Raw genomic sequence first — 16,187 nt, 5'->3', positions numbered from 1 at the left:
ATATCCAACCATCTCTTTTAGATATATCTTACCATGACTTATAGATATATCCTACCATCTCTTATAGATATACCCTACCATCTCTTATAGATATATCCTACCATTAATACAACCTATCCCTTATTGCTATAATCAGGTAAATCGATATAGACAAAACTAGCTTCTCTTTTATAGATATATCCTACCATCTCTTATAGATATATCCTACCATCTCTATAGATATATCCTACCATCTTTTATAGATATATCCTACCATCTTTTATAGATATATCCTACCATCTCTTATAGATATATCCAGCCATCTCTTATAGATATATCCTACCATCTCTTATAGATGTATATCCTACCATCTCTTTTAGATATATCCTACCATCCCTTATAGATATATCCTACCATCTCTATAGATATATCCAACCATCGTTTATAGATATATCCTACCATCTCTTATAGATATATCCAACCATCTCTTATAGATATATCTTACCATGTCTTATAGATATATATTACCATCTCTTATAGATATATCCTACCATCTCTTATAAATATATCCTACCGTTGCTTATAGATATATCCTACAATCTCTTATAGATATATCCATCCATCGCTTATAGATATATCCTACCATCTCTTATAGATTTATCTTACCATGTCTTATAGATATATCCTACCATCTCTTATAGATATATCCAACCATCACTTATAGATATATCCTACCATCTCTTATAGATATATCCTACCATCTCTTATAGATTAATCTGGAGCTTCTCTTTTTAATATATAACTTACTAACTAAATATTTTAGGAATGAAAGTCAGGTTTAGTTGGTCAGTCTTTAGATTTTTTAAACCTTAATGAAAGATTAGAAAGTACATTGTATGTTTAAGTTAACATTTGATGTACAGAGAACACGACACAATTCTATGCTGCACTTTCATGCAACATCGATATATTATTGTCTTGTGCTCGAACTTTAAAACTGAAGGGCCTGACAAGGACAGCTGTCTAGTCGTTCGGATGGGACGAAAAACCAAGGTCCCATGTACACATTGGCGGGCACGTAAAAGATCCCTTGACAGTTGGAATTCAATATAAGAGTAGGCCGTAGCGCCACTGCCCGGGTAAAATTTGCCTCATAGCACACTGCATGGCGTATGCCCGTCTTCATTAGCCCAGGTTAGGAGCAGAACAGTAGGACATTAAACCCCATTTCATTTCATTTCGAACTTTAAAACGAGGGGTTGGGTAACTGAATGGTTAAACAAGTGCACGTTAAATTGCAAGGTCTGTCATTGAGTCAAGTGGTGTGATGTAGCTTTCACTTCCAGCCTCGTTGGTTTTCTCCAAGTACTCCGGTTTCCTCCCACTGTTGAAGGCCTGTACATGCAATCAAATTATTGAAATAAAAATTGAACCATATGTTAGTCCTGAAAAACCTAGTTTGTGTCGACTGGACGTTAAACCCCATTTCTTTTTCACATAGGAGCTATATATAAATATAACTCTTTGAGTATTTTTTGTAATAAAGGTCAATTATATATACATGTAGACATTATAATATTTTTGTAGTATGTGCCAAATACAAATGAAATAATTGAACGTATTGTATACATGTTTTTTGTAGCCGTCAGTGGCTGGCAGTCGATTAAACCAACAGGAAAAGGAAAAGGATATTCTGGTCTAAGATGGGAGAGAGTTAAGGTATTTGACAACTGTAATATTATTTAAAAATTATATTCCCTTGAGGTTAACTAGCACTCTGATCAGCAGTGAATATTCGTTCGGCCGCTACATTCACTGAGAGGGATGACATCACACTGATCAGCAGTGAATATTCGCTAGTCCGCTACATTCACTGAGAGGGATGACATCACACTGATCAGCAGTGAATATTCGCTAGGGTGCTAAAATCACTGCATGTGATGACATTGATGATGGTTAATTACCTCGCAATATTAATTGTTTTTCCTTCTGCAAATTAAATTCTAGAAAATGTTTTTGGGGTATTAGAAAAATAAAGTAAGTTGTTTAGATGAAAATTATTTCCTATTTAGTGTAAATTGGTATATAAAAAGAGTAAAAGGCACCATTCTGCCTGGAATAGTTTACGCAACTCGTGTCGTCGAATCAATGATCGATGTCATATGATGTGATGTCACATGTAGAAGGTGTACTTGAACTTATAAAGCTCAATAAGCATTCACAATACCTCTATGAAACAGATTGGTTAACTAGGTCTTCTGGTGGTACCTGAAAATGCTTTTTTTTGTTAACTGACCCAGTTAAATCATTTAATACGGGGGGCTATGAATGGGTTGTTGATACAATGGCTCACTAACAAGAAGGGTCCAGGATTATCCATCATAGCCTTCCCATAGTCAGCAGCGCAGGACGGAGGACCAGGTTAGAAATAGATGGAGCATGTCTATCTTCATGGAAGAAAATTGATTAATTATCAGACATTGTTAAAAATGTTAATCAATCATTGAAATTTGAAAATAAACCAGTCAATAGTGTTATTTGTTTTAAAAAATGTTGGATATATGTTTATTTCAGTCAATTGTCCATGTAAATCTGTTGTCTCCACGACCTGAAGAAAGAAGGGATGCAGCCAAGGTAATTAAAAAAGCCTTTTTAGTTTTGGTTCCAGTAGGATGTGGGGTTGCTATGGTATTTTATGTTTTATGTTTATGATTACAGCAACTAGAATTATTACTATGTGGGGTTACCATGGTATTTTATGTTTATGATTACAGCAACTGGGATTATTAAGATGTGGAGTTGCTGTGGTATTTTTATGTTTTATGTTTATGATTACAGTTGCTAGGGTTATTAAGATGTGGGGTTACCATGGTATTTTATGTTTATGATTAAACCAACTAGGATTATTAAGATGTGGAGATGTTTAATGTTTATGATTTCAGCAACTAGGATTATTAAGATGTGGAGATACCATGGTATTTTATGCGTTAAAAGAAAGACTGCATCGAGATGAAGATATGAGGGTACAATATGAAGCAGCTAAATCGTTGATTTTAATAGGTTTGTGTCCTTCTGATATTATTACAGGCCCATGTTATAACAGGCATGTCAGTGGTGCAGAACGGAGGGCCTGACAAGGACAGCTGTCTAGTCCTTCGGATGGAACGAAAAACCGAGGTCCCGTGTATACATAGGAATGCAGTTGTAATTCGATATAACTGTAGGCGATAGTGCCTCTGCCAGGGCAAAATTTCCCTCATAGCACACTGTATGGCGTATGCCCGTCTTCATTAGCCCAGTATAGGAGCAGAACAGTAGGACGTTAAACCCCATTTCATTTCATATAACAGGCAAACAGTTTTATTAAATTTATATTTTTAGCTTTTGAATATTATTCACCATATCTTGATGTCCCATTGGGCATATTTCTGGTCGGACGTTTGGAAAATCGGGCAGGACATGTCCGGAATATACTGGCGAAGTAGCACCCCTGGTTCAAACTCAAGTAAAGACCCTGGCTTTACATTATAGAAATAAAATTGTTAGTCCTGTAATGACCTAGTTTGTGTCAAACTAAACCTCTCTCTCTCCCCCTCCCCCTCTCTCTCTCTCTCTCTCTCCCCCCTCTCCCTCTCCCTCTCTCTCTCTCCCCCTCCCCCTCTCTCTCTCCCTCTCTCTCTCTCTCTCTCTCTCTCTCTCTCTCTTCATTGCTGAACCATGGAACATATATATATAAAATCCAGTTTCAATCTCATCATAGCTTATCTCCGATGTGGCTGAACGGTTAACAGGTTTTCTCTGTGTCCTCTGGATTCCTACGCACTAGCAAATTATTGAAATAAAAGTGAACCATATATTAGTCCCGAAATGACCTAGTTTGCGTCAAGTGGGCATCAAACCCCATTTCTCTTTCTCTCTGTCTCCTATACCTATCTTGAGACAAAAGATATTAACCCACATATGATGTTATTTTATTATATTGTTAGGTTGTTGGGATAATGAAGTATTACAGGTTATATTAAAGTTTTTAGTTACTGGTAATACAGAAATAAGATTAGATCTAATCACTACCATGACAAAAGGAAAGAATGTACAATATGTAGACAAAGTAAGTGATGTTTATTCTTCTTTCAATCTCATTAAAACACAGATCTTATTTGGTTTGTTTTTTTATGGTTCAAAATTTCATTTTATTTGTCTGTACTACACTAGGATCTGGAAGAGTTGTTATAGAACAGGCTTTCTAGTTGGTGTGATGAATTAGCCAATAATACGGTCTTTTACAGCGAGTTCTTGGCATGCTCTGCACGGAACTGTGGGTAAACAGTCCTTCACGTTTAAGGGGAGCTTTCGCTCCTGCTCCTCTCGACACACGTCGGCTTTCCTTCGAAGGAGTCATTAAAGACTCCTGCAAATTAGCTAAATCGCTCTCCTAAATATTGAGATTAATAAACTACTTTCAGTTTTTGTTTACTTTTAAACTGCATATATTCAAGGTATCAGGAGCTTTTTATGGCTCCCGCACAATTTTATAAACATGAAGGACTGGGGTAAACCCCTAGAACTGTCAAAGTTGATTAATTAATCAATGTCTGACCCCTGGCATGACCTCCCACTACAACCGGTCAGATCTTCATGTAGTGTAGGCCATCAAAAGTATAAAAAACGAAATGAAATATAAATCTGTAATGTTAATTAATGTCTAATTAATAATTTAGGTAACATTTCAGGCCTAAAGAAAGACCTGCAATAGGTAGATTTAGCTCTTGCATAATATATGTTTAATAATATTATTACAATGACATCATTATTATTAATTAATTAGACATTAATTAACCTATCCAGACCATAATCAACTGTCAGTGTCCTCTCTAGCCTGCGATATTTACTGGATTATAATCCGATCTGCTACTCAACAACGCTCATTTATGATTAAATCAAAAAATGGATAATCGAGACTATGTTTTTTATCGTACCAACTTTAGTAATGATGTTCGAGGTTAGGCCCAAAATTCAATAGCTAAATTAGATCAATTTGACTGAAATTTTCAGCAAGTTCCCTTTACATTATCTAGTTTTTAACTATTATAGTGAGAACTGCCAGCACTTTATCTTATCTCCCATAATGTATCCATAAGCAAAAAACTGGAATAATTATAAGAAGAAATACTCTTTTCAATTTATTTTCAGTCAATATCAGCATTTACTGAGTTAGTGAAAGTTTTAAGTCATTTTTGTTGCAATCCTGACCCCGATGACCCGATATCCATAGAAGCAGCTGTCTTGATAGGGAAGCTGTGTGTTTCAGATGTCAACGCCAAAAACAAATTATCCACTACCTTGTCAGAAACGGACGATTCACATCTCAAAGCCAAGGTAAGAAATGAGGCGATCATCATTCGCTTTAACAGCCAATGGGGCCCCACAGTCCCAGCGATTTTAACAAAATAAGTTCCTGTCTGAGAACTTCTCCAAAAATTAGACGGCTTGCTCCCCAGGAGGTCCCACGTTTAATCACAGTGTTGGCATAGAGATTTCCCCTGAATTTTCATGCATGTTTTCCCTTATCCCTTTTCAGCTTGTGGTCCCTCTACAAGTCACAATGTTTATCCGATATTGATGAAACTTAATATATATGTTTATATCCCAAACATCTAAGTTCCATTAATCAGTGTGAAATTGGTTCCTAAGCTCCACCCCCAGTGGATCCTGATTGGCAGGATTTGTTAGAATGAAATGCTGCCGATTTCTCGACAATTAGGCATCATTTAATTAATGATCCTTGGAATATTTTCCACATCTTGACATCAAAAGTTCATTTGAAAATAGCCGATTTGATTATTTACTGGGAATTATTTTTAGTGCACAATGTGAGTGATTCGGCTAAATATGTGAAATTTCTGAAGAAATGCGAGTTTGAGCCGCCATCTTGGATCTTTAGGAAGAGACCGACGGAAGGATACATCACATCATATCCAAAATGGCCTACGTATGGCCCGCGATTTTTCCAAGGGTAAACATATATCTGGGAGCCAAGATTAGTTGGTGCTATTTCTTTTCGTTTTATTTCACTCCTTAGTAGACGATCTTTTATTTTGCAATCTGTTTTATTTTATTTTAGGCTTTGGAAATTCTGGTAAAACAGTTGAATTGTACTGATGAAACAGTGGTTAGAAATTTAAAAGACTTGCTTCAGACATCTCCTGTATCTAAACATCGAGCTCTTGCGACTAAACTTCTTATAACTTTAGGTATTAAATAAATGTATTCTCTATGATACTCTATTTGGTTAAATCACAGATCCTATTTCGTTTCGTTTTTTATAGTTCAAAATTTCGTATTACTTGTCTTTACTACACTAGGATCTAAACGAGTTGTTATATAACCCACTTTCTGGTTGATGTGAGGGATAAGCCAATGAAACCATCTGTTACGGCGACTTCTTGGCGTGTCATGTGGGTAAACTAGTAGAAACGTCAACGCTGATTGATTAATTAATGTTTGACATCATAGGGTCAAAAGCTGCTCGTACGACCCCTGACACGACCTAGGGGATCACATGGCTAGGTGGGTAAGACGCTGGCTCGCTAGCCTGGAGGTCAGGTGTTCGATCCCTGCATTGGCCGAGAAAGTTCATCCGCTGCCCGGGCAAAATTTCCCTCATAGCACACTGTATGGCGTATGCCCGTCTTCATTAGCCCAGTTTAGGAGCAGACAAGGGAGAACCACGCCGGAAAATCTGGATGAACTTTCTCGGCAAATGCAGGGATCGAACACCCGACCTCCAGGCTAGCGAGCCAGCGTCTTACCCACCTAGCCACGTGATCCCCTCAGTGAGTAAGATGTTGGCTCGCTAACTTGGAGGTCGCGAGTTCAATCCCTATGTTGGCCAAGAAAGTTCATCAGGATTTTACTGCTTGGTTCCCCCTTTATTAGTTGTGCCTGGCAAGTGACAATGCAATGCATAGTCGTTTGATGAGACGAAAAACCGACGTCCCATTTACACATTGAAGTAAATGTAAAAAATCCCTTGACAGTTGGAATTTGATATAAGAGTAGGCTGTAGTGCTGCTGTCCAGGCAAAATGTCCCTCATAGCACACTGTATGGCGTATGCCCGTCTCCATTAGCCCAGGTTAGGAGCAGAACAGTAGGACGTTAAATTCCAACAATTGTACGTTTCTGGTGAAAAAATGTTTTCTGGATGGAATTGCCGTTAGTCTAAGCTCCTGTCGTCGGACAATAAAAAAAAACAACAGTTGAAGACAAACATCTTTTTCAGTTTCAGTTTAATTATTTGATTTTTGTTTACAGGACCACAACATCCATGTATTGTATCAGATGTAGAGGATATTTATAATCTGCTGGAGAGAAAACTATGGGATGAACCTAGTCTTGTAAGTTAAAGGGGGAGAGAGAGAGATGGGGTTTAACGTCCAATTCTCTCGCATGTAGGGGTCTTTAGCTGTGGGAGGAAACTGGAGGACCTGGAGAAAACCCACGAGGTTGGACAAGTGATCCTACTCCTTGTCACGTACAACTTTGGAATCGAAACCACGCCAGTTGACTCAATGACAGACCTTATGATACAACACACGCGCTAACTATTTGGCCATCCAACCCCCGCAAATAAATAGTATTAGGGACATACTGTAATGAGGTTGGATAAACTAGGAAGCTTCCTCGTGATTATGATGCAGGCTCACTGATCAGGTGGTTCCGATTTCAGATCTGATGGCACAGAGGAAGTTAAAGTAAAGGCCCATTCTCACACAGATTTCGCAGGTGTAATTCCCCCCCTCCCCCTCCTCCACCAACAAAAAAGAATGCAATAAAAGCAGATACCCTCCTAATGACATAAAAACTAGTGAGCGACGGTGATCTGTCAGGTTGACTGGAAAAGCTCCCTTTATTAATTCAATCAAGGAAAAGTTACACATGATAAAATTTAAAACATCATGCTTCTTGATATTCAGTTTGTTCCCATCTTTATGAAATATTTAAAACATATTTAAATATAATCGTTGAGTGGCATTTAGCGATTGAGCACATTAAAGTAGCTAAGTCTCTAACTCAATATCATCCAAAACCTTCAACATTGAAAACACGATTTATTTGTCAAATTAAATCAACATTCATGTTGTGATCTTACCGGAAAAAGATGGGCTTTTGATATCCAATATTTAAGACAAAATAAACATTTTACCATTGGTACACGAATCGTGTACCATAATGCGCTTCAGCCCCAGTTGTATCAAGAGACTCGAGGGACGAGGCTAGGCACATTGCGCCAAATCAAACTGCGTATGTAGACTGGAATAACTAGACGCTAGAAATTTGCACTCGCTTGAGACTGCTGGCTTATTTCGCCGAACATAACTGATTTATAATTGGAGTAAAAACGGAAATCATTGAATGTAAATCAGTTTATATTATATTCATATTACAGTATTATATGCGTTGCGACCCACTTTTGTCAATTTCTAGGTCCCAAATGTTAGCGATTGAGAACATTAATATGTAAAATAGCTTTATTTAACGTCCGCTTCCACCGAAGTGATATCGCAGACAAGAGCACATTAAAAAACACAATACAAGTTCTAAGGAAAACAATCCCTGGTTTATAGACATATAGCACCACGTTTCGACAAGTATTCTCTTATTGTATTCAAGTACTGTGCTATATGTGTATAAACCAGTGATTCTCAACCAGTGTGCCTCGAGATCTTCCTAAGTGTGCCGCAAAATTTTGAACGGCACACTAAGAAAATGTAAAAAAAACACATGATCCCAAATGAGTATTCACTGGTGTCTACTGATAAGTTCATAGCTGTGTTTTTCTTTATTTAGTTTGAGTCATTCTATGTGTCTCTGACTAGTCTCGGTCTACGGTTGTTTTCCGTCCGACTTACCATGTTTTTATTTCGCAAAATTCAAATATTTTTCATGTACATTTAGCCAGGTGTGCCGCTATTTTGCCATGTGTTCCAAGGTGTGCCGTTGGCAAAAAAAGGTTGAGAACCACTGGTATAAACCAATGATTGTTTTCCATATAAATTGTGTTGTGTATTTAGATATAATTCATCAATATGTATTTTTTGGGGAATAAACTTTTAATAATATTTCTTCCAGGAAGTTAGGGTGTCCTCAGGAAAAGCTTTAACAGCACTTGGGATGTTCTCTAGAGCCTGTGAATCAGTTGAAAAGTAAGTTGTTGATTTTTAGACCTTTATGTTATCAGTGATCTCAATCTACTGTCAAACAGTCTGATTAAAATACAGATCTATATTTCGTTTAGTTTTTTTATACTTTCGATGGCCTACACTACATGAAGATCAGACATGTTGTAGTGGTAGGTCGCATCAGGGGTTATACGAGCGGCTTTTGACTCTTATGACGTCAGAAATTTGATAAACCGATCAGCGTTGATGTTTCTAGTAGGATACCCACAGTTCCACTCATCGCATGTCAAGAACTTGCTGCAACAGATCGTTTCATTGGCTAATCACTCACATCAACTAGAGCGCAGGTTATATAATAACTCTCCCAGATCCTAGTGTAATAAAGAAAATTAAAACAAAATTTTGAACTATAAAAAAATGAAACGAAATAGGATTGTTTTTAAATCAGATTGGCTTTCAAAGGAATGGTATACGTTTCAGCTTCACTGACTTCTGTATGACAGAGGTGTATTTTCCTGTCCGTTACTTATTAGTTGCCCTTCCTTTATATGAAGCAGCGCTGCTGTGTATACATCGGTGTGCACGTCAAAGACCTGAGCCATTGGTGTGCATGTCAAAGAAAAGAGCCATGGTGTGCACATCAAAAACCAAAGTTATTGGTGTGCAGGTCATAGCCCAGAGCCATGGTGTGCAGGTCAAAGGACAGAGCCATTGGTGTGCAGGTCAAAGGACAGAACCATGGTGTGCACATCAAAGACCAGAGCCATGCAAAGGACAGAGCCATGGTGTGCAGGTCAAAGGACAGAGCCAAGGTGTGCATGTCAAAGGACAGAGCCATGGTGTGCACATCAAAGACAAGAGCCATGCAAAGGACAGAGCCATGGTGTGCAGGTCAAAGGACAGAGCCAAGGTGTGCAGGTCAAAGAACAGAGCCATGGTGTGCACATCAAAGACCAGAGCCATTAATGTGCATGTCAAAGGACAGAGCCATGGTGTGCAGGTCAAAGACCAGAGCCATTGGTGTGCATGTCAAAGACCAGAGCCATTCGTGTGCATGTCAAAGACCAGAGCCATTGGTGTGCACGTCTAGAACCAGAGCCATGGTGTGCACATCTAAGACCAGAGCCATGATGTGCCCGTCAAAGACCAGAGCCATTGGTCTGCATGTCAAAGACGAGGGCAATGGTGTGCATGTCAAGGACCAGAGCATATCACTCACCAGCAGGTCCTGGGTTTAATGTCAGTAACATCCACACCTATAATACTAATGAAATTGGACCATTTTTGGACTGAAATTTCCATGTGTATGCCATTAACAAGTTGTGAACAAATATTTCAGGAGGTTAGATGACCGTGATGAAGAAACCAGAGCAGAAGCAGTTGTTTCTGTTGTAAGTAGAAATATTCTGTATACCAAGGATTTGATTGATCGGGAAAGTAACTTGATAGTGGTGCAGGGGGGTTGGATGGCTGAATGGTTATAGTGTGATTTCGATTCCCCGGTTATATGTGACAAGGAGTAGGGTCGCTGTCCAACCTCGTGTGTTATACACTGAATGGTGGATGCCTGTCTTAAGTAGTCGGGTTAATGCAGAGATGTAGGATGTTAAACCCCATTTCATTTTGTATCAGTTAATGTGCTATTTGTTTCTAAATACAAGACAAATTCTGCTGGTGTACCACAGGGATCAGTATGTGGCCCACCATTATTTTTATATGTTTTGGTATTGTAGGGAACATTAGGAATGAAGAGTGAGAAATTAACTAGGTTATTGTTGGAGATGCTGGAGTTGGATACCAGTGAATATGTTCGTATAATGGTAAATATTATCTATGATTAATTCTCTAAGCAAAGTATTAAACCACTTTGCCTTAAAAAATTTGATTCCAAGCTTGTAATTGACAAGGAGTAAGGTCGCCTGTTTAACCTCCGGGTTTTCTCCTGGTCCTCCAGTTTCCTCTCACTCCTAAAGACTCCGGGTCGTCCGGTTTCCTCCCACTCCTAAAGACCCATACCCCCAAACGAATTATTGGAAGTAAAATTGAAGTATAAAGGGAGACCTCTATAGAATGCTGGTTTGCATCGAGTGAAGTTTTAACCCTAACCCTAACCCTAGGTTAAAAAACCCATTTATCTCTCACCCTCTCCCTTTAAAAATTTCCCTTGTTGTGTTGACAAGACCTTTGATCTATTTACATTTTTTTCTGTACTAATTTAAAAATTGACCCATTATATGTCTTTTATAGATCATTCGAGCCTTCGCTATCCTGACATTAACAGATAAACGTGTAATGAGATGTCTGAAAGAAAGGGAGAGATTAGAAGGTCCTCTAGGAATGTAAGTTATACCCCCGTCAGACTGGGGTGGCTTCCTTACTGTGCTGCTGCGACCGTACGGCGACCAGAAAATACACAAGATCGCCGGAAAACGTGAACACAACGCAGGAAAATGTCCCAAAAATTACAAACTTAAAAAAAAAAGGCGAGTTCTCACAGCTTTTCACGCCAGCGCCACATCGAAGAACCTTGGCGTTTGCTTTGAACATGCTCAAAACAAACGCTGTGACTCGGCGATCATGGAGACCACAGCACAATATCTGGCGTTTCCACCACGCTTTCACCAGGCTTATGGCGATCTTGAAGCGCTCTGAGACCATTTTTCGCGGCCGTAGCAGCGCAGTATAAAGGACGGGGTATTATGAGAACTCAAATCGTTAAAGAGTTGTTGTTGCATTTATGTGTAATCTAGTATCTGGACGATCCAAATCTACTACTCCCTATTGCACCTCAAACTGCCCTAGTCATAACTAGCTGTGAAGCGCCACGGTGGTAAAGTGGGTAAAACGCTGGCTCGCTAGCCTGGAGGTCGGGTGTTCGATTCCTGCATTGTCCGAGAAAGTTCATCGGGATTGTCTTGCGTGGTTTTCACTTGTCAGTGGTGCATTACGGAGGACAGCTGTCTAGTTGTTCGGATGTCACGAAAAACCGAAGATCCATGTATACATTGGCGTGCACGTAAAAGATCCCTTGACTGTTGGAATTTGCTATAAGAGTGGACCATAGTACCGTTGTTCGGGTGAAATTTCCCTTATAGCACACTGTATGGCGTTTGCCCGTCTTCATTATCCCAGTCGGAGCAGAACAGTAGGACGTTAAACCCCATTTTATTTCATTGCACCCCTTCATAAAGCTGTTGGTGGGCGTAGTTTCGTTGGCCGGTTCCATTGTGTACACACTTCCTGTTACCATTCAATAAATGTATATTATTTTTTATAAATTTCAGCGAATCCCGTAAAGCTATTAAAATTTTAGAAGCTGCTCGAGAGACCACTCCAAAATTACAATTGTCTAAAGCTAATTGTTTACGATCTGTACAACTAGCAGTTAAATAGAAGACAAATTTGAAACCATTTACGGACAGAGATGTGTTTGGTTTTTTTTACTGAATCAGCGCCATAGAATTCTAAACAACAGTATTTTATATAACCTTTCATTATATATATTGCGCAAATAACGGGGGCATCCTGCTACAGGAAAGGACAATGAACTATAACACATACTTATGGAACAACAGCTACTAATTTCAAAGGATCCAAGAGTGTGATTTAATGGTGACATTCAGCTAATGGATAGGGCAATAAACTATAAAACAGCTACGTGTACTAACTTCAAAGGATCTAAGAGGCTGATATCTACAATTGAACTAACCAACTGAAAACAATGGTTGGGAGACTACTTATGTCTTTAATTGATAAAAACCAACAAGAATTCATTGGCCATTTTTTTTACTTGCACTGTACTATTGGTATTATTTATTCATGAACAAGGCGGCCGATTGGCGTGTACGTAACAAGGAGTATGGTAACTTGTACGGGCTAGGGAATTATTGAAATATAACTGAACCATATGTCTCTCCCTAACTCCCTCCCTCCCCCCCCCCCCTCTCCCTCCCTCCCTCCCCCCTCCCCCCTCTCCCCTCTCCCTCTCCTCCCAAGAAAAGCCTAGTAGAAACTGTAACAATATAGACAATAAAATCACACGATGCATATTTGGCAGTGTCTTTTATTCAAGTGACATAGTACAGGCAAGATGCACGCGCAAAAACTGAGTGACAATCTCAGGCGTTACCAACCGAGCACATATTTATCTGATCGGCTACCACTCGGAAAACCTCGGATATTCCGTTACTTATTAGGAAATTGCGTCGTTCGAAGCGTGTATAGAATTTTCAGTGCAAAGTTGTCCCTGTTTGAAGAAAATCGGATAACCTTGAAAGAAAAACAGCTTCAGACTTTGAAATATTTGTATGATAAAACATTCTTCAAAGGCGTCGTCATGGGCAACGCCGTTGGTAATCCGGGAACTTGAACGTAGTTCCAATGGCGGACTTCGTCATACAGCCGAGGCTAGATGTAGGGACTAGGGTACTGGAATCTGCTGAGGTTTGTCGAGTGATCGGATACATGCTTACAAAACCAGTCGATAAATTTTTAACATGATAATACTACAGAAACGTCTTCAGTCATAAGTAGTAACTGTATTCCATAGAATTGTGAACTGTATATATTCCAGTTCAATTACTAAAGACGGGGCACAGACCACTAATGATTTACCCATTTGCTTTAATGTTAATTCTCGTCTCTTAGACCGGCTCTAACCTTTTCCCAAATTCTCGTTGGGTAGAACGCTTTATGCCACAGATGGAGCAACGTGTGGCAAATTCTTGCTCAAAAGCATGTGTGAGGATCACCATGGAAAACTTGAGATACACAAGCTGGAAGTAGAGACAAGTAAACATGCAATTTTCGGCCCTGCATTTCAACGTAACCAACCTCTCAACTCTTGTATCCCCCCGCCTCAAAATCATGAATATTCATCAAAACCTGGCAGAAAATGTATTTTCAAACCGTTTTCTTCGATTCTACACCAAAAAGTAATCAAAAATCGCCATGCAAAAGGGGGAAAGGGAGAGAAAGACTAAAAATAACTTTCGCGAAGCAATAATTGGTGAGCTGTGTCCAAATGCCATTAAAAGAATTTATGTGTATATTATATTATCTAACTGAGATATTTAATTATATATGTTTTATAAATAATTTATGGAATTGTTCATATTATCAAAGTATATTATTCGTTGTTTTATTATGTGTATTTCTGTTTGCAACTATAGGAGCCATGGTGGCGCAGTGAGTAAGGCACTGGCTCTTTAACCAAGAGGAGGTTGAATGAGCCACGGTGGCTAAGTGGGTAAGACGCGTGTTCGGTCCCTGTATTTGGGCGAGAACGTTCATCGGAATTCTCCGACGTGGTTTCCCTTCGTCCGTGTTGCAGGACGGAGGGCCTGCCAAGGAAAGCTGTCTAGTAGTTCGAATAGGATGAAAAACCGAGGCCCCGTGTATACATTGGCGTGCAGGTGAAAGATCCTTTGGCAGTTGGTATTCGATATGACTAGACAATAGTGCCGCTGCCCGGATAAATCTGACTTTTCGGGCAGACGGGTAAAGTGAAAAAAAAAACCCAACCTATTATTTGATCTAGTTGGCAAAATAAAGTGACCAAAATAAAAAAGAAAAACACTAATTTTACTTTTCTTTTAATTGAATACCAGGACTTTGTACTGAACTAAGTCAACTAAGGATTAAAACATTTTGCCTGGAGCCACTCTACTTTGTGCGACATTTTTCGAGCATCGATTATTATTTGTGAATGCAACTGCAACAGTCTGACTGTATGGTTGGAATTCAGGTCGGCATAGAGTGGGATTTTGGTAACAAAACCATTGGATAACTTTGGTCCAACTTTGGAGTTGCTTAACCCACGGGCAGGAGAAGCAGAAAAATGCATTTGCGGTAATTGAATTTTTAAAATTTTCTCCGGGAAGATGAAGCCCCCATACCCCGAGACGATTGATTGGTTGTTTGGTATTCTGGTCAGCCACCAAAGGTAGACTATATTGGAACACATTGAAGTTGATGTATTCAAGGACTGAAATAGCAGGAAAACGCGTTTTTGGCAGTTAAATTTTCTCCCGACAGTCCCGTCTCCATGGACTGTAAACGATTGATCTTTTTGATTGGAATTCGAGTCACCCATCTTTATTAGGCTATATTAGACTATTTTGAAGTTGTTGTATTCACAGACTGGAATAGCAGGAAAACGCATTTGCAGCCGTCAAAATTTTCTAAAATCTTCTTGGGTGGGGTGGGGGGGCTACACGGTAAGCCCCGTTCCTCCGCTCTCGCAGGCGATCGGCGTCGCTCTGCCCCACACCCCTAACCCCCATCGAGCCCGTCCGCCTATGATCAGACCTGAATCGGCTAATTAAATATTCACGGGATTATTTTTTTAACAAGGTAGGACTGTTTATAGATACCATCTATTTTAAGGCTTTATTTTAATACATTTTAAAAATATAGCTTAAAAATATGAAATTGCAACTTTAACAAAAATGTTAATTGGTTTGAACCGGAAGTACCTTTTCACCAGTCCAAACGTCTTTTCGGGAGTGGGTGTGTGGTGAGGGAGGGGGGGGGGGTAAATGATTTAACGCGTGCACGTTAGATGTCAAGGTCAGCCAAGTCAAGTGGCCTAGTTTCGATTCTCTGCTTGTACTTGACAAGGACTGAGGTGACCTGTCCAACCTCGTGAATTTTCCCCGGTTCCTCTGGCTTCCTCCCTTCTACGCGCATGTGAATTATTGAATTAAATTGAACCATATGCTTGTCCCGAAATGACCTGGTCTGTGTCGTCTGGACGTTAAACTAACTCTCTCTCTCCGAGACGACGATATATATAGTTTTCGACGGATTTTTTTTCGAATTCGGTGTGAAAGAATGAGGTTATGAGAGGACGAACTCCATCGATAATCAGCATTATATGACTTTCTGATCAACAGTTATGCGGAAAGTTATTCCCCCTTAGCCGAAAAGCTTCTGAACGCGATGGAGACTGCAGGGTTTTGACGGGGTATTTTCAAACTTGGTGTGAAACATTGTTTGCATGAGAGGATAAATCGCGTCGATATTC

General features: G+C 39.3%; 1 protein-coding gene across 2 annotated transcripts in view; it reads left to right on the top strand.

Annotated features, from left to right (window-relative positions):
- Positions 1-14,735, top strand: part of LOC126810075 (uncharacterized) — a 32,703-nt gene extending 17,968 nt beyond the window's left edge. For both annotated transcript variants that reach the window (XM_056099031.1, XM_050535032.2), the window contains 12 exons: positions 1,622-1,698; positions 2,554-2,613; positions 2,922-3,039; positions 3,966-4,087; positions 5,170-5,355; positions 6,101-6,230; positions 7,293-7,375; positions 9,111-9,184; positions 10,500-10,551; positions 10,894-10,980; positions 11,408-11,499; positions 12,445-14,735. In XM_056099031.1, the coding sequence (XP_055955006.1) occupies positions 1,622-1,698; positions 2,554-2,613; positions 2,922-3,039; positions 3,966-4,087; positions 5,170-5,355; positions 6,101-6,230; positions 7,293-7,375; positions 9,111-9,184; positions 10,500-10,551; positions 10,894-10,980; positions 11,408-11,499; positions 12,445-12,553 (1,190 nt within the window). In that variant the 3' untranslated portion in view covers positions 12,554-14,735. The remainder of the gene's footprint in view (positions 1-1,621; positions 1,699-2,553; positions 2,614-2,921; positions 3,040-3,965; positions 4,088-5,169; positions 5,356-6,100; positions 6,231-7,292; positions 7,376-9,110; positions 9,185-10,499; positions 10,552-10,893; positions 10,981-11,407; positions 11,500-12,444) is intronic.
- The last annotated feature ends 1,452 nt before the right edge of the window (positions 14,736-16,187 follow it).

This window comes from Patella vulgata, chromosome 2 (assembly GCF_932274485.2).
Source record: "Patella vulgata chromosome 2, xgPatVulg1.2, whole genome shotgun sequence".
Lineage (NCBI taxonomy): Eukaryota > Metazoa > Mollusca > Gastropoda > Patellidae > Patella > Patella vulgata.
The sequence above is the reverse complement of the archived record's forward strand: the minus strand, read 5'-3'. Positions and strand labels throughout refer to the sequence as shown.